Source organism: Lathamus discolor, chromosome 18 (genome assembly GCF_037157495.1).
Source record: "Lathamus discolor isolate bLatDis1 chromosome 18, bLatDis1.hap1, whole genome shotgun sequence".
In the NCBI taxonomy this organism is placed as follows: domain Eukaryota; kingdom Metazoa; phylum Chordata; class Aves; order Psittaciformes; family Psittacidae; genus Lathamus; species Lathamus discolor.
The window spans coordinates 6555368-6575783 of NC_088901.1; the positions used below are offsets into that span (position 1 = coordinate 6555368).

A 20416-nucleotide genomic window follows, 5' to 3' on the forward strand; every position below is an offset into this window, starting at 1 on the left:
AAGGAACAAACTGGGTGCTGCTGAGGCCCCCGCCATGAGGTTTTAAGGTGATGTACATCAGGCTGCATGGTGAGAGCGATCTGGCGCGCTCGCGGTGGGATTTGGCACAGCAAAGCGATGCAGGCTGGAGTCCCCAGGGTGCTGCTTGGCTCCATGGGCTGCCTGACCTGCGGGGAGGTTGGGACACGCAGTGCTGCTCCACATGGGAAGGGGCGAGTGCCGCTCCAGGTTTGGGGCTTTTTTCCCCTCTCCATCTTTTTCTTTCCCTTTCTTTCCTTTATTTTCCTGTTTCTTTTCCCTCCCTCTCTGTGGGTTGAGCGTTGGGGCGACAGACAGGGAAAGTCTGAGCAATGGTCTCCGTGCTGGTGCTGTCTTCAATCACCGTGTCCCAGAATCCCTCGCTCTGGGCCTTCTAGGCACAAGGGCTTACAGGGAAAATCGGCAGCTGCAGCTGCGAGTGAAAGCACAAGAGCCCGGCTGGGTCTTTGGCATCGGCAGGAGAGCAGAGAGCCGGGGGAGGCGAGGAGGGGAGCGGGAATCGAGGTGGGGGAACGTGCCCTGTGGTTTCTTTCCAGCCTTTGCCACCGAGGGTTGTGTTTCAGAGCGAGGGAAGAGGAGGGAGAGGAGAGCAGAGCGGGGGGTGCGGAGCGATGCCTCCGGGGAGCTCATTAAAACCCGTCGGCTCCCCCCTTTTCGGCGGCTGGATACAGGGAAGCGGCGATGGAGGGGAGGAAGGAGGGAGGTGCCGGGAAGGAACATGCCTGCGGAGCGGCTGCCCGGTGGGGACACTCGGGCCCGGGCAGGAACGCTGCCCCGGGGCTCACCTGCCGCAGCACGCCGGCCGCCTGCGCCAGCGAGCCCCGACGGGGCGGGCGCAAGGCACGGACCGGAGCCCCCCCGGTACACAGCAGGGAATGAGCTTACCCGGGCATGGGGGGACGCGGTGGAGGGGACATGGGGGGCGATGGATGGGGTGAAGGGTTTGTGTGCACAGGCAGGGTTTGGTGTGCACAGGGTTTGCTGTGCACAGGCAGGGTTTGGTGTGCATGAACATTGTTTGGTGTGCACAGGGTATGGTGTGCACAGGGTTTGGTGTGCACAGGCAGGATATGGTGTGCATGAACATTGTTTGGTGTGCACAGGGTTTGGTGTGCATAGGGTTTGGTGTGCACAGGGTTTGGTGTGCATAGGGTTTGGTGTGCAAAGGGTTTGGTGTGCACAGGGTTTGGTGTGTACTGGATTTGGTGTGCACAGGGTTTGGTGTGCATAGGGTTTGGTGTACACAGGCAGGTTATGGTGTGCATGAACATTGTTTGGTGTGCATTGGATTTGGTGTGCACTGGGTTTGGTGTGCACCAGATTTGGTGTGTACTGGATTTGGTGGTCACAGGGTTTGGTGTGCACCGGATTTGGTGTGCACAGGGTTTGGTGTGCACGGCAGCAGATCATGGTGAAGGGGACAGGGACAGGCAGCCCTGTCTACCCCCTCTGGATGCCAAAGCCCATTTCTTGCCCAGCTCTGTTGATCCAGGCCTGCCTCTATGCAGGGGGACGGGGGGAAGTGGCTCAATGTGGTATTGATCCTCTCGGAGGGAGAGCAGAGCGGTTCTGGCATCCGCCAGCTCCAACCTCTGCCCTTCCCAGCGCTAAACGAGTTCCAGGCGGCGGGAGCCGCATCCCATCCCCATCCCATCCCCGTGCTGCCGCCCCCGGGTCCTGAGACCCACGCACGGTCTTTGCTCTTTGCCTCCTGCTGACTTCAGCGCATGGGCTCGGGCTCAGCACCTGAGCATTCCTCACCAAACCTGGGCCTGAAATGTCTGGAGGAGGATGGAGCACCTTGGGCGAGGGGGATGAGCTCCTCGGCTGCAGGAGAGAGGGAGGCTGCTGGGCTGGAGGCGACAAGGCCCTCCCCATGGGCCCCCGGGAATGAATCCTGCCTGCCTAACTCAGCGGCTGGGTTTGGGATGGATGTGGATGAGCAGAAGCAGTGGCAGGAGGGGAGCGTGGTCCTCAGTGCATCACTGGATGGGTGGCATGGGGAGCAGGGTGGCATGAATAGGGTGACATGAGTAGGTGTACATGGGGAGCAGGGAGCAGGGTGACAGGAGCAGAGTGGCAGGGAGCAATGTGGGGCTGGGTGCCTAAGGAGGGACAATGAGTGCTGGGAGGGAGGCGCTGGGCGGGAGCTGTGTGAGAACCAGTTTGCGAGGTCCAGATTGGCAGCAGATCCTGAACCAGGAGGAGCTGAGCATCCACACGGCCCCTGCCGAGATCAGACGAGACGACAGCGCCTGGGTTTGGGGGAAGAAATTGGAGGCGGGGGAAGCTTTTTTGCTGAGATGAAATTTGAACCCCAAAGTGGGAGGGAAGTGGAGGTGGGGGGCACGGCTCTCTCCACATGGTTATTACTGCTGTTTTCCACCCAGCTGAAAGGAGAATGTAGCTTAATATGGACCCACGGGGAGGAGAAGCGATCGGGAACGGGGATTTGTCAGGAGGGAGCTGGGAAACAGCGAGACAGACCTAGAGGTGAGAATGGCCAGCACTGCCCAGGGAGGGGAGCCGGGCTGCAACAAGGAGCTATTGTTCTTGGCGAGCCCCCCCCCGGACCCACAGAGCTGGCGCGGATGCGGTGAAGGGATTTGGGGACCGGTTTTCCCAGCGGATGGTTGGCTGGGGAGTGGGAAGAGCTGGCGGTGATGAGGCTCACCTAAAGGACGGGCTTGGCGGGGATGGGGAGGTGATGGCAGGTGAGCTGGGAGAGGATAGGGGTGAGATGGGGGAGTTGGTTGGGGTGTGGGGATGTCACCCTGTGACCCCAGTCCTGCTGTTGGCATCTCCCATTCCATGTCCCCTCAGTCCCTTTCCTCATGGCTTCCATCAGCATCTCTCTTTCTGCCCCCAGCATCGCGCATGGAGGTGCTGGCAGGAGCAGTGGCCCCATCCCACTGCCCCCAGTGCCTGGGGACAACCCAGGGTGCTGACAAGAGGGAATGTGTGGGACCAGCGAGGCGTGCAGGGGGAGATGCACAGCACCATGGGATGCAGGGGCTGTGGCTGGGGAGGGGGCGGCGAGGCAAGGACCAGCCTTTGCACGGCTTGGGGTGATGCTGGGCTTGTCCCAGCCCTCCCTGAGCTCCCTGTGCTGCTGCTGGGGGCTGGGGAAGCTGGGAAACAGCCCGACCCCCCAGTGCAGCCCTGGCATGTGCTCCCATCCCCCCCAGTTCCCACCTCCCCGGTGCTTCCAACGCAGCAGCGATGCCCTGGAGGCAGCAGAAGCACCTTAGCAAGTGCACACTTGGCACCAGGGCACGCATGGGTGGCTCTGGGTGCGCTGCTGCTCTCCCTCTCTGGAGCACCCCAGGTTTAGGGGGTACCAGGGGAGCTTCACCCCTCCAAGCCTCAGTTCCTGCTTGGAATGGTTTCCTCTGCTCGGTGCCACCTGGGGGGTGTCATCGCATGTTGCCCCCCGCCACCCCCAGCCCACCAGCCGCACGTGGTGGTACCACAGCACCCACGCGACGCCTGCATCCCGCCTTCCCCATCCTTCATCCCTGTGCCCTGCCCTCCTCTTCCTCCCAGCCTCAGCACCCTGCAGCCGGGCCGGGTGCCCGTTGTTGGAGCAGGGGGAAAGGGGGGGGAATAGTGTTCCCCTCCCCTCCCCGGCATTCCTTGGGAGTGAAACACAAGAGCTGGCAGGGCACTCCTGCTTTCTCTGGCCTCCGCTGCTCCGGTGCCTGAACAAAGCCCTCCTGCCTCCACTGGGAACCCGGGGTTTGAAACAGGAGAGGCGGCTGGTGCAGTGTGGCAAGGGGGAATGCCCTTCATAGCCTGCTCTGGGGGTCTGGGGTGGGTAGGGGACAGAAATGGACATGGGCAGCAGCTCCAATGGGGTATCCAGGCAATCCGGGGACCGTGGGGACCATGCCCACCCCATGGCATCATCTCCATCCAGGGCTTTGCATCCCCACCATCTCACTGCCATCACATTGCTATGGAAACTGAGCCCTGGCGAGGCCTGCTTCAACCCTACTTTGCCCCCACTTTGGTCCCACTTTATCCCCAGCTCTTGCGCATGGCAGTACAGGTCTGTGCATCCAACCCGGCTTCCCCCCCTTCATCCCAGGAGCTGGGATGATGCATCCCGAAGTGAGCATGCGCTCTGGGCCCCCCAAAGTGGGACCCCCTTTTCCTTGCAGAACAAAGCCCCCCCCTCTTTTCCTTCCCCACCACCCCCAGTGAAACAGGCCCCTCTCAAAGCGCAGTCCCCGACAGCGAAGGTTATTTTAATGGATGCATTACTTTAAACGAACCCTCCACCATCTGTTCCACCCCCTAATTACGCATGCAGGAAAAAAGCCCATCTCTCAGCCAGCGCAGGAGAAAGTAAAGATATAAGTGATTTAAATGCATGTTATCCGCAGCTCCGCCGGCAGCTGGGCTCCTCGCCTGCCTCCCGCCTGCCTGCCTGCCTATGGAGCCAGGCAACTTGTGGGCAAGAAGGGATGGTTCTCCTGGGGCTGGATGCTGCTGACACCTCGGGGTGCTGGGTGCGGGATGCTGGGTGCAGCAGGGATGTGGTGGCTGCATCTCCCCATAGGTCAGCTCTGCCCGCAGCGTGATGGCAGCAGATATGTGTGGGGCAGGGTTTACGGGGGGAACACCCCTGGCTTGACCCTGATGGTGTCTGGGGGCTCACATGGGCTGAGGCTCCAACAGTGCTGGGGCCAGGTGTGTGTGGCCCCCCCCATGGTGAGGGGATGGAGGGGGCTTCTGAGCACAGGATGCGCTCAGGGCCGTGGGGCTGTTGCTCAAGCAGTAGCTGTGTTTCCAGGAGCCGTCCCAAAACCCAGGGATCCTGGACTGGGGGTGGATGGTGTTCGACCGTGGGTATCTGTCCTTTGGGGCTGTGGAGGCTGAGAGCGGGGTTGGAACAAACCCCCCTTGGAGAGGCAGAGCCCAGAAGTGTTTGAAAACCCTGGTTTTAAGTCAACCTCTTGGTATCTGGAGGGGTGACAACAGAGCGGGGTGGGACTCAGTTTCCCCTGTCCCCAACGCAACCCTTGGGACCGTGCTGGATGCTTTAGGTGACAACCACCATAACCTGTGCGGCGCCGGAGTGATGCTGGATGCCGGTGTCCCCCTTGCCTCCCTCCCTCCCTCCCTTCCTCCCTCCCATCTCCTTCCCCTCCTTGCCTGACTGCAGCAGATGCGCCAGCTCTGCAGGAAGAGGGAATTAAGTTGGGCTGGAGGAATGTGTAAAGAGCGCTGCAGGGCCGGAGGGTCCGGTCCCCCCGCGGGGACGGGCAGTCATGCAGAATTAATCCGCCTGCAGCCGCACCGAGCACTGGGGAGCGCGGGGGCGCTGCGGGGGGCTGCGGGGCCGGGCCCCCTGCTCCGGTGCCACCGGGAAACTCATCAGGAACAATGGAAAGCCCCAAGTCAGCTCTTTTACCCCCAAATCCCGGCCCGGGGGCGGGGAAGGAGGTGGGAGGATCCTGCGAAGCTCAAGGAAAACCTGTTTGCTGTAGGAAAGGGAAGGACGGGTTCATCCTGCTCTTGGTGATGGTGCTGGGTACAGTCGGGATTCATTCTGCTCTTGGTGATGGTGCTGGGTGCAGCCCGGGTTCATCCTGCTCCTGGTGATGGTGCTGGGTACAGCCGGGATTCATCCTGCTCTTGATGATGATGCCGGGTACAGCCAGGGTTCATCCTGCTCTTGGTGATGGAGCTGGGTACAGCCCGGGTTCATCCTGCTCTTGGTACAGCCAGGGTTCATCCTGCTCTTGGTGATGGAGCTGGGTACAACCCGGGTTCATCCTGCTATTGCTGATGGTGCTGGGTACAGGAGGGCTGTGCTGTGCGTCATACAGGGTGGGTTTTGGGTATGGGCACCCCATTGCTGCCATCACCCAAACCCATCTGCAAAGGGCTGATGGCAGGAGGCAGGCTGGGGTGTTGTGCTGGATGTGCCCACGTGCTGCACCATCCGCATGCCATGACCAAGGGGACACCAGGGTGGCAGCAGGGCCCCACAACCCATGCTGTGCCTGACAGGGAGCCATCTCCCAGCCCCACAAGCATCCTCACCGCCATGGTCGTGGCTGCGGGGCTGTGGTGCCCCCATGCTCAGTGGCTGTGTGACATGGGGCAGGGCGGCTCATGAGGACACTGCAGCTGCAGCCGAGCCCTCTGCTCCTCTGGTGTATAAATAATGCAGCCCCGAGGCGCGTTGGCAGCGCCGCGCACGCCTGCAGCCCTGGCACAGCACCGGGTGCTGTCACCAAAGCCACCCCGAGGAGGCGAACCCCTGCACCCCATTGCTCCCCATGTGCTGTCCATGCGGTGCTGGTGCTGGTGGGGTGCCTGCAGTGACCCCACACGCGGGGACATCCTCGTGGCGCTGGTGGCGCTGGTGGCAGTGCACAGCTTGCATGGTTGCCATGGCAATGCGCTGGCGCTAACGAACCCGAGTAAACATTAACGAGGGAGAGCCCCATGTGGGGCGGTGGGAGGGTGCGGGGACCCTGTGTGGGGCTGGGTGCTGCGGTGGGATCAGATGCATGGGTTAGGAGGGTTGCGTCCCTGTTAGGTGCTGCGTGGGGGTTAATGGTCAGACTGGGAGCGATGGGTGGCTTTGGGGGCAGGATGTCTGTGTTTCCTGGAAGATCCCATCTCTGAGGACCCAGGGGTTTCTGAGTCCATGCAGCGCCCATGGGTGCAGGCATATGGGGGGTGACTCAGATCCCCGCATCCCCTGGCCTCGCTGGGCTTTGGGTGGGGGTCAGCCCTCGCAGCGTGCCCAATGTCCCCTCCAGCGCTCAGTGGTACCGTAGCTCATTAACCAGAGGTGCAGGTGCCCCGGGTCCCTTCCTGCTCCCCAGGGGCTCCTAATGAAGGGCTGCTAATGAGCGCCTGTGCTCCCTGCTCTATTCCCAGCCTTGGGGAGAGGCTGGCTGGTGGGCAGGCACCTGGGAGAGATGCTTTCGGGGGCTTTAAGGGGTTGAGTGAGCCCATGGGTGCTGGGCTGTCCGGGAGCTCAGTGGTGCCTCTCGGAGCCCTCGTTGTGTCTCTGCAGCACAGCACCGTACCTGGGCACGGGGCTCAGGGCTGTCGCCATCCTACCTGGTGCGCAGGTCGTGCCTGTCCCCATCTCGGTGCAGGGCCGCTGTGGGCTGTGTGCCATGGGGGCCATGTACCTCAGTTTCTCCTCCTGGGGGCTCGGGCTGGGCATGGGGACACAGGTTGGGTGATGCTCATGTTGGTCACCCCCAGCCTCATTGTTGTCCCTGTAGCCCCATCATACAAAGCCACCCAACCCCTGGAAACCCTCTTTGGGTCTGTCTGCATGGGGGTGCTCTGCAGGGGGTCATTCGAGGGTCTGTGGCTCCTCTGCACCCCAAAAGTAACCCAGTGGCACAGATGCAGTTCAGGGATGTAGGGACCCTGGCGGAGATGGGCTGGGGAGGGTCCTTAGGCTTGTCCCCCTATTTCGGGGTTTGCAGGGGGGGGCAGCCCATCCCACACAGAGCCATGGACCCCCAGTGGGGCTGTAGGAGCCCTAATCCTCAGTGACACGGGGCCCGCTCCGTGGTGGCTGATTGCAGTGTCCCCAGCTGAGTATTAGGGTTTAAAGCAGGGAAGGAGCAGCGGGAGCAGATGAGTTCCTGAGCAACAAAGCTCCCGTTCCCCTGCAAGGCCACTGTTATTCGGGGTCTCATTAAAAGCTGACAGGAGACAGTCGGGGTGAGGGCTGCGGTAGGGGATGAAGCCACCCCAAGTTCCCTGTGTCCCTCCATGGTATCCAAATGCCAGCCCCTGGCCCTGACCGCAGCATTTCTGGCAGGGCAGAAGGCAGCGAGGTTCTGGGCTGGCAGAGGAAATCCAAACTGAGCCCCGATGAAAGGGGCTTTGTGTGGCCGGGAAGGAGCAGCCCTCCTCCTCCTCCTCCTCCTCCTCCTCCTCCTCCTCCTCCTCCTCCTCCTCCTCTTCTTCCTCCTCCTCCTCCTTCTCCTCCTCTTCCCGCTTGGCTGCCTTGGGGTGGCTTTGCCCTGGGTGCTGAAGGGAAACTGAGGCAGTCCCAGAGCCTCCTGACCTGCTCAGGGCTTTTCTCCATCGCTGGGGCCAAGAGCTGGTCCTTGGGAATGTGCTGGGCTCCTCCGTAGGTGCCATCCCCTGTCTGCGGGACCAGCTAAGGAAGTGGGGAAGGAACCACGGAGACAGAGGGACACTTTCCCATGGCTCTTCATGCTACCAAGGACCACCCTCTCCCCCAGTGCCACTGCCTGCCTCAGTTTCCCTTTCCCCCCTTGTGAGCACTGTGGCTGCCATCCAGCATGGATCACCCTTGGAGGGGGTTCAACCCACACTGGTGACCCCAATGCATGTGGCCCCTGGGAAGGGGACACGTTGCTGTTGTGGGAGGAAGCTGATGGGAATGCTGCTCCCATGGTCCCATTGCAGGGAGGAGCGTGGGTGCCCTGCCCCAGTGGGTGGCAGGGGCTTGTTCTCCGCCTGGACAGGAAGATGAATGAATTCTATTACAGGATCGCGGTTTTATTCCACGTGTCAGGGAGCCTGAGATTAACTTGCTCACCAGGCTGTGACAGACCCAGACACCCGCGTGCTCCGGGCATGGAGCTGCCGCAGACCCCACCGTGCCCCCCATGGCCATACCTGTCCTTGCTGCCATCCATTGGGAGCCCTCCTAGCACCTAGGGAGGGAGGCACTGGCCAAAGCAAAGGTCCTTTGGCCACCCCAGGGTTCACGTCTTACAGGGCGAGGGGTGAAGCATCATGGAATCATGGAATGTTCTGAGTTGGAAGGGACCCTAAAGCTCATCCATTAGACCACTAGACCAGGCTGCTCCAAGCCCTGTACAAGCTGGCCTTAAACACAGCATTGTGCTGGCTGGGAGGGAGCTGGGGAGGGGGACAGGGGGCTTTGGGGACCTGTTGTGATGGGGACACAAGAGGGTGACCCTCTCTTGTCTCAAGTGGCTGGGAGAGCGTGTCGGGGATGCATCCCTGTGCACGGAGGCGTGCGGTGCCATGGGGCTGGCTGCTCTCCCCTCGCCGCCCCCCTTGCGCAGGCAGCTGGCTCTGCTTGCTGGAGGCTTTGCACATTCCAGTTCGTGGGTCACTCGCCTTCCAAACCTCTCCAGGGATGGAGCCGGAACAAACAACCCCAGGGCTCCGATGGTGCCCAGCTCTGCCTGCCAGCACCATGGGGGATGCCCACCCCCGACGGCTTTGGGCGTTTTGGGGTGCTTTGGGGAGGTCCCAGTGAAGATAACTGGGAAGGGGAGGATGGACCGAGGGACATCTCCATGCAGCGTGTGAAGGGATGGATGTTTGGGGAGCAGTGGGATGCTGTGGTCCCCACTGCTCATGGGGTGCTGGAATCATTTGGGGGAACGGTGCAGGCAATAGGGCAACACAGTGAGCTTGGGAAGGCTGGGATGGGGTTTGCTCAGGCTGTCCTGGAACGCGCCTCCGGCCATCCCAGGGAGATGAAGGTTCCATTGGAGCGCTGAGAGCACACCAGGGAGGCTGGGCGGCGTGGGGAAGGTCAGCCTTGGCCAGATGCAGCCACTCCACCCTCCTCCAGTGCTTTGCACATTAATGCAAATGCACTGGCCTGAGTGGTTCATTAGCAGCATGTGGAATGGAATAATGCATCCGCATCCCATTAGCCTAATGAAAAAAAGGGAGCCGGCACCTGGAACAAAGCTGCTGACTCTTGGCTAGTGCTCTGCCTCAGCCATGCTGGGCTGGGGGGCCCTTCCTTTACCCTTCCTTCCCGTCCTTTCGCATCCCTTCCCTCTCCCACCCTATTGCCTGCCCGTCCTCCGAGCATCCTCTCACCCGGTGCCACATAAGGGGGCACCATCATCGTGGCGGGGTGCACCCCCATGGGTCCCACCACATCACGCCTCTGCATCCCGGGATTGGAGGGGAGGTGGGGGGGGAAGCCGAGCCGGGAATGCCGCAGAGGCACTGTGGGTGACGAGATGTCCCCATGTCCCTGGGGCTGGGAGCTGGGAGCCTGAAGGATTAGAGGAAACATTGCCAAACAAACCAGGCTGTGCCGGAACCAATTAGCCTCCAGCAGGCAGAGTTTCAGATGCTGTTATTTCTGCCTCTTCTCTTTGCTCTCCCTCCCTTCTGTCTCCCCCTTTTCCCCCCTTTCCCCGGCCCTCCCCAGCCCCTCCTGCCCGCCCCCAGCATCTCGGCTCTCGCCATTCCTCTCCGTGTCGGAGCTTGTTTTGGGCACTGGCTCTGGAGTGACTCATGCCGCGCGTAGGGGATTTTAAAAGCTTTCTGCTGTCGCTGGGAAGCCGGTTTGGGCTGCTCCGACACTGGGGGTGGAGCGCGATGCCTCGCAGACAGCCCTTGTCTGGAGCGCCCAGCAGCAAACGTACCCCGACCCCTCCAAAACCACCCCCTGCACCGGGGCTCGGGCACCCGAAAGCCGGCGGTTGAGTCACAGCCGAAACTTTCTCGAGCCGTTGGAGCTTCCTCCGCTGGGGCCCCTCTCCGAGGAAGTGGTTCTATGGGGCGTCGCGCCCCAGCCCCGGTGGGTGCCGCACACGCGGTGATGGAGGTTGAAGCGTGGGAGATGTGTTCTCTTCCCCTCCCCATTCTTCTTCCTTCCCTCATTCTTCTTCCACCACCCTCAGCTGGCCATGGTCGTCCCCCCCCGCTTTCCTTCATCATCCTCCTCCTCCTCGCCTTGAGCTGTGCTGCTGAGGGACTGCAGCTCCCGTGGATCAGGAGGAGATTTAGGTCAAGCGCTCGACTGAGTCGAAACAGCCATCTGTGTGCAGAGGAACCCGGGCACCCAGAGCCCCCGGCTTGGCACCGCGGGCACCCTCCGAGCCCCGCGACAGCAGCAACACCCAAAGGGTTAATGAATGGGGGGGGGAAATCCCCTCTGCCCACCCCCTGCATCGCTCCATTGGCACTGAACGGCTGCGGCACCGTGCCAAGGTCGCCCTGACACGCCATGGTGGGTGCTGAGGGCAGAGCGGCGCAAGCAGGAGGCGCAGGCAGGAGGTGCAGGCAGGAGGGAAGCGCTGGCTGCCTGCCCGGAGCCGGGGCTCCTGGGTTCCTGCAGGAACAGGGTGGAGCAGGAGGAGGCCGGGAGCTGGTGTCATCCCGGCCATGGTGGAGGGAAGCGTTTCCCTCCCCATCGGGGTGTGGGACGCACACGGAGCCATGCCTCAGTTTCCCCACCGGCAGCACAAGCGAGGGGGGAGCCGCGGGTGCCCCACTGCGCCCCACAGCAGGGAGGGGATGGATGTGGCCCCTCCTGCTCCCCACCTGCAGCTTTTTCTTGCTCTCTCTGCTTCCTTCCGGAGCCTTTTCTCGCTCACGGGTGGCTGTGGCTGTGCCTGTGCGCACGCAGGGGGAGGAAGCTGGTGCTGGACGGGACTTCCCGCCGTGCTCGCTTTGGTGCTCCCCAGCTGGTGCAACGAGTTGTGCCTGGCCTCGGGCCGGAGCCTCACCGGGCGTAGGGATGCTCCCGGGTACCTGAGCCATCCATGCTCTGCCCACGCCGCACCGGGCCCCTGGGGACCCCGCGGATCTGCATGTTGTGCTTGGTAAGGAGCTTTGCCTGGCTTGGTAGCATGGTAATCCTGCCTTGGCTGGGGGGGGATTATGTGTGGGGAGCCTGGAGCACCCAGGAGCTGTCAGGCAGCTTTGGGAAGGTGGGGTTTCCCTCTGGTTTTGGCCAGGAGGGTGACAGGGACATCCTAACCCTAACCCAGGGACCCTGGTTTGCCCAGGCATGGGGGAAGCCTGGTGTCCCTGCAGCATCACCAGGCAGGGTGCTAGCAGCCCTATGCTGTGCCAGGAGGGACCGCAATTGAGCATCCCTGCATCCTTCCCCTGCATCCCTCCATCCCTGTGGCGGTTCTGGCAGCGTGCATCAAGCCAAGGTGGCTGCAAGCAGGGCCACGCAGGTGGTGTGTGGCAGAGGAAACAGGGCTTGGGGACAGCCCCTTGTCAGGGGTCCTATCCTGGCTTCCCTGGTCCCCGAGCAGGCTTCGAGGGGGCTGGTGGATGCCGGGAGCTCATCGGTTCTTTATGGTCTCAGAGGGCTCCATTAATTCTTTAAATATCCAGGCTTTCCAGGTGGGTTTTGTTGAAAATTAATTTCCGGAGCTATTTTAATTTTGCTGTATTTAATTTGCTGTTTATTTTAATTAATTAACATCAGAAAAATCTCTCCTCCCGAGCATCCTGCAGCCGTCTGGGGTGGCTGTGCATGGGAGGCAAGAGCAAGGGGGTGGCATGGGTGCCTCAGTGGGGAGGGTGCCCAGTGCCTGCAGTGCCCTGCACAGACCTTCCTGATGCTGTGGTACCTGCTTCCTGGGATGCGGATTGAGAGGTGGTGAGGCAGGGCTCATCCCAGCTCCATCCCCGGCTCCATGGGGTCTGCTGGTATGCTGCTGGTGCATGTCCTGGCTGGGAGATGGCTCAGGTACTGCTTGCAGCCACCTTCCTCCTCCTCTTCCATTGCTGGCTGGGGAGCTGTGGGTCTGGCATCCGTAGGGATGCAGTGCTTGCCATGGCAAACAGCAGAGTCTTGATGTAAAAGCCCAGCACGGGGGTATTTTGACCCATTAAGGGATGCAGGGCTGAGCTCAACCCCACACTCCCATCCCTGCATCTCCTCTGGAGCTGCAAGGGCGTCCCTGGGGGGGGTAGACAGGAGAAGGGGGAAGGGATGTGGATGGAGCCGCCTTCCTCCAGATGAAGGCCTCTGGTCTCTTGCATGTCTAGACGCTGCCACACACCTAATGTGGTTCTTGGCAGGAGCCGTGCCTGCTCTCTCGAGGTTAATTGCGGCGCGCAGAGCTCTGCAGACAGATAGCCCTGCTCCGTGCTGCCCCCAGACCCCTGCCTCGCCCAGCCCTTGCCTTGTCGGTGCCCCCCCGGCGATGCTGAGACCCCCACGGGGATGCTTGGACCCCCTTCAGGGATGGGGATGCAGAAGGGATGCTGCTGTGCCCAGATGTGGTTTGGGGCGCAGCACAATAAGGGGGGGGGGGGGCTGTTCTGGGGAGCAGCCATGGTGCTGGGGGGTGTTTTGTGAGGGTTGCCAGCGGCTCTGAGGGGTTTGGAGGTGGAGGAGAAGGGCCTCTCCCTCGCCAGCTTGTCCTCCTGCCTGCTCTTGGCAAGGCGGCTGGGCTAGATAAGGGGAAACACAGCGGGGGGAGCCGGACAAAGGCAGAGCCTTATTCAGCCTGCGTGGCCGGATCCAGCCTCCGGAATGGGAGCTGGGGTGGGAAGAGCCGTTTCATCCTCCAGACCCAACATCTGGTGGAAAGCAGGGCCAGGGATAGGGAACAACGGGGGTGCTGCAGGGTGAGCCCTGGGGCTCGCATGGTTCCGAGCTGCCTGGGATGGGCTGGATGAGGCCATTCCCAGCGGCTGCTCTTGCAAAGGATCCCAAAGGTGTCTGGGATCCACAGGGAATAGCCAGAAACGGGCACTTTCCTGGGAGCACCATGAGCAAACTCTGCCTCCAGCTCCATGAGCCGGGCCCATGCATAGGAACCGGCTTTCCCATGGGCAAACCAGTGCCTTGCCAGGCCTGATGCTGGCTCCTGTGTCCCATCGTTGAGCATGGCTGAGAAATTACATATCCCAGTGTGGGAATCACAGCAGCTTGCCACAGGGATCCCAAAGCACGATGTGCCCTCACCTCACATGTGGCCATCACCAGTACTTGGGTCCATGTTCTGTGTCCTGGAGCCGTGTGGGCCCCAGGACCTGCCCCACATGGCATCCCAAGGGAATGGGGCAGAGGTTTCAGTGCGAACTCTGTTTTGGTTTGGGGTTTCATCATGTTTTCATGGCAGGGAATTTCCGTTCCTAACCAAAGACAAGGAAAAAAAGAGAAAAAAGAAGTAAAAAAACCAAAACCAAAGAAAAATCCCACCCTGCGCTGATTTTTTGCCAAAAAAATGGGATGTTTCCATTCTTGTTTTGGCTTTTGGCAGCCCCAAACTGCAGCCAATGGAAGAAAATATCTGTGTGGAAACGCTGCCGGCCTCCTCCGCGCAGCGCAATGGCTGGTGCAGGGCTGGGAGCTCCTGTCCCTGGAGCTGGGCGGCTTTGAGGGGGATTTAGGGAGCTTTCGGCATCAGGACCTTCCCTGCACCACACAGAGGGCATTGGCATGAGAACGGGAGCATTGGTTTAGTGGGGAGCATCCACACGGAGCAGCGAGCGGCTGCAAGGACACCGGTGGCGAGCGGAGCCTGCGCTTCCCACTTGTCCTTGCAGCGGGGTCGCTCTCTCCTCCCCAGCTCCCAGCAGAGCCACGTTTGGCTTCCTCATCCTCCCTTCCTGGCATCACCCCAGCCTTCACCTTGCTTCACCCCGTGAGCTTTTGGGGGTCCCTGTGCTGCAGTCGGTGGGGTGGTGCTGCAGTGCTGAAAGGAGGTTGGGGGGTGTTTTTCCACACATCCCTGCTAAGGAAGCATTACAGTCGCCCAGGCATCTGTTCTGGCAGAGTAGAGCTAAAGAGCTTGTCCTGGGCTTGGCAAAGCAGCCGGCAGCTTTTCCAAGGGCAGCCTTGGCGGATGTGGAGCAGCAGGTTGACATTGCAGGGAGAGGAGCCTGGAGGAGGGGGGGGTCCTGCAGGGAGGATGCTGCAAACCCTCTCCCCAAAGAGCTGTGTGCGCCCGCAGGTCTTTGTTGGGAGCAGGGAAGAGCTGGTGCCAGTGCATCACAGGCAGGGAGGATGCTGCGCCATGGAAAGGAGCAGGGTTAGCCCTGTGCCTGCCCATGGGAGTGGGTTGCAGTGCCCTGTAGAGGACAACCATGGTCAGAACCACTGGGTTTTGAGCTGCTTCTCATGTGTGTGACCCAGAGAGACCCCTTGTTGTCCCCAGGCTGTGCAGCATCCCCTGCCACTGCCACCTCATCACAATGGGTGTTGTGTGCTGCTGTCACCCACCGTCACCGAGCTTGGCACTGCTGCTTGAAGGCACCATTGCTGCCACCCTCCTGTGGCACATCACCATATCAGTGCCATAGCCCCGCTGGTGGCACTGATCACAGGCTGTATACATGCCTCAAGCCATCAGGACCAGGCAGGGGGATGTGATCAGCACGGATGAGCTGTGGGAGCCATGCCGGAGCATTGGGCTCAGAGCTGGAGCATGTCAGGCACAGATGGGATCGTTAGTGCTGGGAAAAAATAGCCAGCCCCTTTTAAAAACCCAGACCTATGGTGGCAATTCCCAGCGGAGTGCTCCATTAACATCCATGCTGGGCCGGGATACAGACCCACAGCCGCTCTGATGTGCCACCGTGTCCCCACCGCTGGCTCCTTCCCCAGCAACAAGCACATCCCAGCGCTGGGTGCCCCCATCCCCATGGGTGCCCCCCTTCTTGATCCCATCCAATCCATGCCGTTTCCTGTTCATGCTCTCGAGCCTCCCCTTTGCTTTCCGAACTGCAGTAACCACCAGAGGGAAGTTTGGGAGCGGTACGAGCCCGGCTCCAGCGGGAAGCGGTGCCCATCATCGCAGCATCGCACCGGGGGCTTCACCAGGGGGTGGTGGCACTTGTGCTCTCCATCTCTCTATCCCTGCCCTTCATCCCCGGCTTCCAGAGGGGTGGATGTGAGGCTGGTTTGGCGTCGCCAAAGGGGCTTGGCCCCCCCACCCCAGCACCGATCGATGCCTCTGCTCGCTCCCGCTTGCTTCTGTCTCTTTTTTCCCCTGTTTGTTTGCAGCCGCTTGAGGGCTCTTGTGATGAATCCAGCCTGGACACATTTCAACAGCAGCTGAAATGCAGCCCATGGTGGGGGTGGGAGTGGGAGGGCAGCGGGGCCAGCCAGCTCCAGAATGCAAAATGGTGCAGCGGGGCCACGGGGCCCATCGGCACGCAGAGAGGGATGGGAGGGAGGGGTGTGATGCCTCGAGCCTCTGGGTTCTGTGGGTCAGCAGCATGGGGCCTGAGTGGGGCTGAGGATATGGGGTAATGTGTGGGGAGTGGGTTCAGCCTCTGCGCGTGCATGCTGCTGGGAGCTGGGCTGTGCTCCGTCCAGCCCCTCGCTGCGCTGGTCCCACTGGGCTGTGCTGGGACCTGGGGTCACACATGCAATTGGTTGGGGGGATCTGTGCTGGCTTCACCACCACAGTGGGTGCCATCCATCCCCTCATGGCCTTGTGGACCCGCCACCCATCCTTCCATTGCTGTAAAACATCGGCTTTTTGATGAGAAAAGCACCAAACCTGAGCACAAGGAAGAGGGCGAGCATCACCCACGCCCAATCATGGGGGGTGATGGCAGCAAAGCGGGGTGCAAAGGGGGGCAGGTGGAGAGCTGGATCCTTGGAGCACTCCTTGCAATGGGAGAGGTGGCTGCTCTGTGGTGCTGGGTTTGGCTGTGCTCTGGCAGCTGGGGCTGCGGGAAGGAGCGGGACGTGTCTGCGCGCAGATGCGTACGGGTGTGCGCGCAGGCGGGAGGAATAATTAGTTCCTACTCCAGCACTTCTCACTCAAAGTGCTTCTTAAAAGCCTCCATTCATTAGTGCTCACGGCTCCCCCGAGGTGCCGTGTCCTGGTTCTCTTCCCCCCACCGACTCCCCACCTTCCCCGGAGCAATTGGGGATGCTGCGCCAGGAATGGGGAGGGGGATGCTGCTGCTGCTGCTGGGTCCTTGTGAGACTCAAGGATGGTTTTTGGGATGTCCCCTGTGCCAGTGGGGCTGCTGGGGTATCATGAGCACCATGGCATAATGTGAGTTCCCATCGAGGCTGAGCCTGGAACACCAAGAGGGAGAGTGGGATGCTGGGAAAGCCCGTGGGTGCCACCGGCAGCTGCACCCTGGTGTGAGCAGTGCCCCTCACTGGGGTGAGTAGAGCGGCACAGCCCGTGGTTTCCAAGTACCCCATCATGTGCCAAGCTCAGGGGTCACCAGACAGGACAGAGGATGCTGGATGGTGCCGGTGCCGCTCAGATCCCAGCCCCAAGCAGGGCGCTGGGTGATGGACTGGGTGATGGTGCGTGCCCCGCTGGGGTGCAGAGCCGGGCAGGCGCTGGTTGAGGGCCTCCTCTGCAAACCCTAACCTTATTTTCCCAGGTCCAACGCCAGTTTCCATGGAAACAGCCAGGAGCAGAGACGGGAACCAGAATCCAGAAACGCAAAGCCTCAAGCTCCCGTTCGCCTTCCTGGATTCCTGCTCCCGGTGGGCCCCAGATGGTGGCTGGGTGCAGGCCATGGGGCACCAATGCTCTTGGGGTGCAGGGCTGGGCAGCCTGCGGGGTTTGGGTGCTGCTGTGTCCTGGCATGCTGCAGCACCCATGCGTGGTGCATGGTGTATGGGGATATGCATGGTGTGTAGTGCTGTGGGGTACTGCAGGCAGGGGTGCTGCAGGCAGAGCTATTGCAGGCAGCACCATGCACAGGCAAGTTCAGACAACAGCTGTGTCTCGATGGTGCCCAAGGGTGGGTGTGATGTGTCCATGTGCTCCTGCGTGGACACACGTACTTTGTGGGTGTCAATAACGGTTGCTGTGGATGTTCAGTGTTACCTCGGGACCCCAGTCCCAAGGTGTTCCCACTCCCATCCATGTCCTTATGAACTCATCCCTGCCCTGATGTCCTCAGGACACAGAGGGGATGCCAGTAGCCTGGAGAGGGGGACATGGGTGCTGGGTGCTGCTAACACAACCATGCTGTGTCCATCCAACCTGTGCCGTGCCACGTCCATCCAGCCTGCGCTTTCCCCTCTGCCCATGTGCATGTGCTCACCTTGCACACGCGTGTGCAAGCCTCACCTCACTGCCCCTTGGGTGTGCTGTGTCCTGCCTGAGCTTCTTAGGACCCATTGGTGCCCATGGGGTGGGACATCGCTGCATCACCGCATCCTCACCACAGCATCCCCACACAGACCTCCTCATGCTCCCACTGGGCCAGGGCACAGCCAGAGCTGCTCAGGCCAATGGGATCCCTGCACCTATCCCCACCCCACACCTCGGGGGTGACACCAGCACCGTCACGACGCGTTCCTCCCCCCCGCCCCAGCGCCGCAGCCATTGTGCGCGTGCTCCGTAATACATCATTTACAGACGGACAGGTATTAAGATACATTATGGATAACTCACAGAGAGAGACGCTATTAATAATACAGACACATACAGAGGGAAGAAAAGTGCACACTTGATTTCCATGTTGCTACCAGGAGTTGTGAGGCTGGCTCTGGCTGCCTCTTCCCACACGTGACTGCAACACAGTGGGTAGCTGACAGCCCAGAGAGCCTGGCTTAGGGCCAGGAAAAAGCAGAAAACACAATGTCTGTGCATATCCTCTCTCTTAAAATAACACTCCAACACCGTCTGAGACGAATTAAAATAAGATCAGGAGCGGTCTTGCGAAGCGAGGAAGACGAAGAGGGGAAGGCAGGCAGGGAACGGCCGGGGCCGGGCGGCTCCAGCCCTGTGTGGGGAGGGACGGGGCTCGTTTCGCAGCGTTAAGAGCTTGAAACCACAACGGTGGAAGGAGAAGGAGGAGGCGAAGCGAGGGAAAAGCAGCTTCCCAGCGGGAAGGGAGCGATGCCGGAGGTGCTTGGCTTGTCCAGCACATGGCTGTCCTTTGGAGGAGAGCCGCGGCAGGGCGGGGGATGCGAGCTCAGGCTGCAATGATGGAGAGCATCAGGAATTTCCTGCAGCTGAAGAACACACCAAATACCAGAGTGCGAGAGGGAGCGGAGGAGAGCAGGGTGCCGGGAGGGAAGGAGGAGGAGGAGGAGGACAGGGGGGATATGCACAAGGGCTTGAAATAGCCGGCGAGGGCAGGGGGCAGCGGGGTGAGGGGCGCCGGGGGTGGGGGGGGAGGTGGATTTGGCGCTTTGGGGCTTTTTCCATCTCTTTGGCTTGCTTTTAGTGCTGCCTTTTTGGAAGGAGGTGCCCCACGGTGCTGCCTCTGCCCGCCTGCCTGCTCCCTGCCTGCTCTTTCCTCCCTTCCTTCCCCTGCTTGGGGATGTGGGGCATGGGGATGGATGGGGCTGTGTCCCGCAGCCCCCTGCTTCTCACATGGGGCTGACGGAGCCTGAAAAACAGGCACATCCCTGCGGGATGGTGTTTTAGGAGAGCGGGGGCCCTTTGGGGGGGGTCCCACCGCGCAGGCAGCTGATGCCCAAGGAACCACGGCAGCGCATCCCGCACATGGAACGAGTTTGCCAGGCGCCTTTTGGCCAGGCTCCTGCTTCTCCCTGGGCCAGGCTGGGTTAAATACAACAGCCCAAAATCCCCGAGGCCACTTGCATCCAGGTGCAGCCCGACCTCTCCCTCCTCCTCCTCCTTCTCCTCCTCCTCGGCCACCCCCCTGCATCCAGCTCCTGGCTGCATCCAGCCCTGGCTCCCCCGGGGATGCTGGGGGGCCGGAGGGGAGGGGAGATCAGAGGGGGCATCTTGCAGTGCAGGGATCCAGGTAGCCAGAAGGTCGCACTGAAAAGCTGGAAATGGAGTTTGGAGCTCAGCAGAGCTGCTGAAATCCAGCTTGGAGGAGGAGGAGGGAGAAAGAGGCAGTGGAAGGAGCAGCGGGGAGGGGACTGCGCCCCACACATCTCGGGGTGCTGGGTGTCCCCTCGTAGATGCTGTGTCCCACCGCTGAGCATCACAGGGAGGCACTGGGGGGACCAGAGAGGGGTGAAGAGGAGGCAGCAAGTGCAGCACCAAAGGCTTTGCAACCCCCTCATCGGGTGCCTCCCATTTTCCAGTGATTCCAGGCCGCGGCGTCCCTGCCATCCCACGCGAGCAGTGACCCTCACCTGGACCGGGATGCGGAGTTCATTAACAGGCTCCAGCCTCCCAGCACAGGGGGTCAGGGAGCAGCAGCCCGAGGTGTGGGGAGCGGCTGAAGGGGCTTTGTTGGGCTGGTGCCACCCCCAAGGCCCTTCAGTCCCCACATCTGGGGATGCAGCATCACTGCACAGGGGTCTGGCAGGCACCGGTGGGGCTTCCAGCGCTGCATCCCTGGTTCCCTTCCGTGCTGTAGGTGCAGGGGATGCCCTGGTCCTCCCCAGGCTGGATCTCTTGGGCCATTGCGTGCCAGGAATCCCTTTGATCTCCAGCAGGAGTGGGAAGAGGGGCCCAGAGGTTGCAGAGAGACAGGGCTGCAGCCTGGGGCAGGGGGGTCAGGGGCCCTTGGGCCCCTCCCTGGCTCATGGACCTGGGGCCAAGGGACTGCCATGCATAGCATCACCCTGCCTGGGTTGGGGTGCTTCTCATTAAGCATCAACTAATTGCCACCTCTGAAAGGGGGGGGGGGGGGGGGGCTGTCCTGCCTGGCATGTGGGTAGGGTCCCCCACCGTTTTTGGGGATGCTGGAGCATTGGGGGAATACAGTACTGGAGTAATGGGGAGTGCTGGAGCACTGAGGG

General features: G+C 61.3%; 1 protein-coding gene across 7 annotated transcripts in view; it reads left to right on the forward strand.

Moving 5' to 3' along the window:
* The window catches only part of AHDC1 (AT-hook DNA binding motif containing 1), a 43964-nt gene that overhangs the window by 3294 nt on the left and 20254 nt on the right, over positions 1-20416 (forward strand). For 2 of the 7 annotated variants that reach the window (XM_065697777.1, XM_065697778.1), the window contains exon 3: positions 17116-17221. The exons of 4 other annotated variants lie outside the window; for them this stretch is intronic. Coding sequence is in view for 1 of the 3 variants with exons in the window: in XM_065697776.1 (XP_065553848.1) it covers positions 11550-11609; positions 17116-17221 (166 nt within the window). In the remaining 2 variants the exon portion in view is untranslated. Of the gene's footprint in view, positions 1-11391; positions 11610-17115; positions 17222-20416 lie in introns of those variants that run through there. One more of the 7 variants, XM_065697776.1, reaches the window with a different exon arrangement.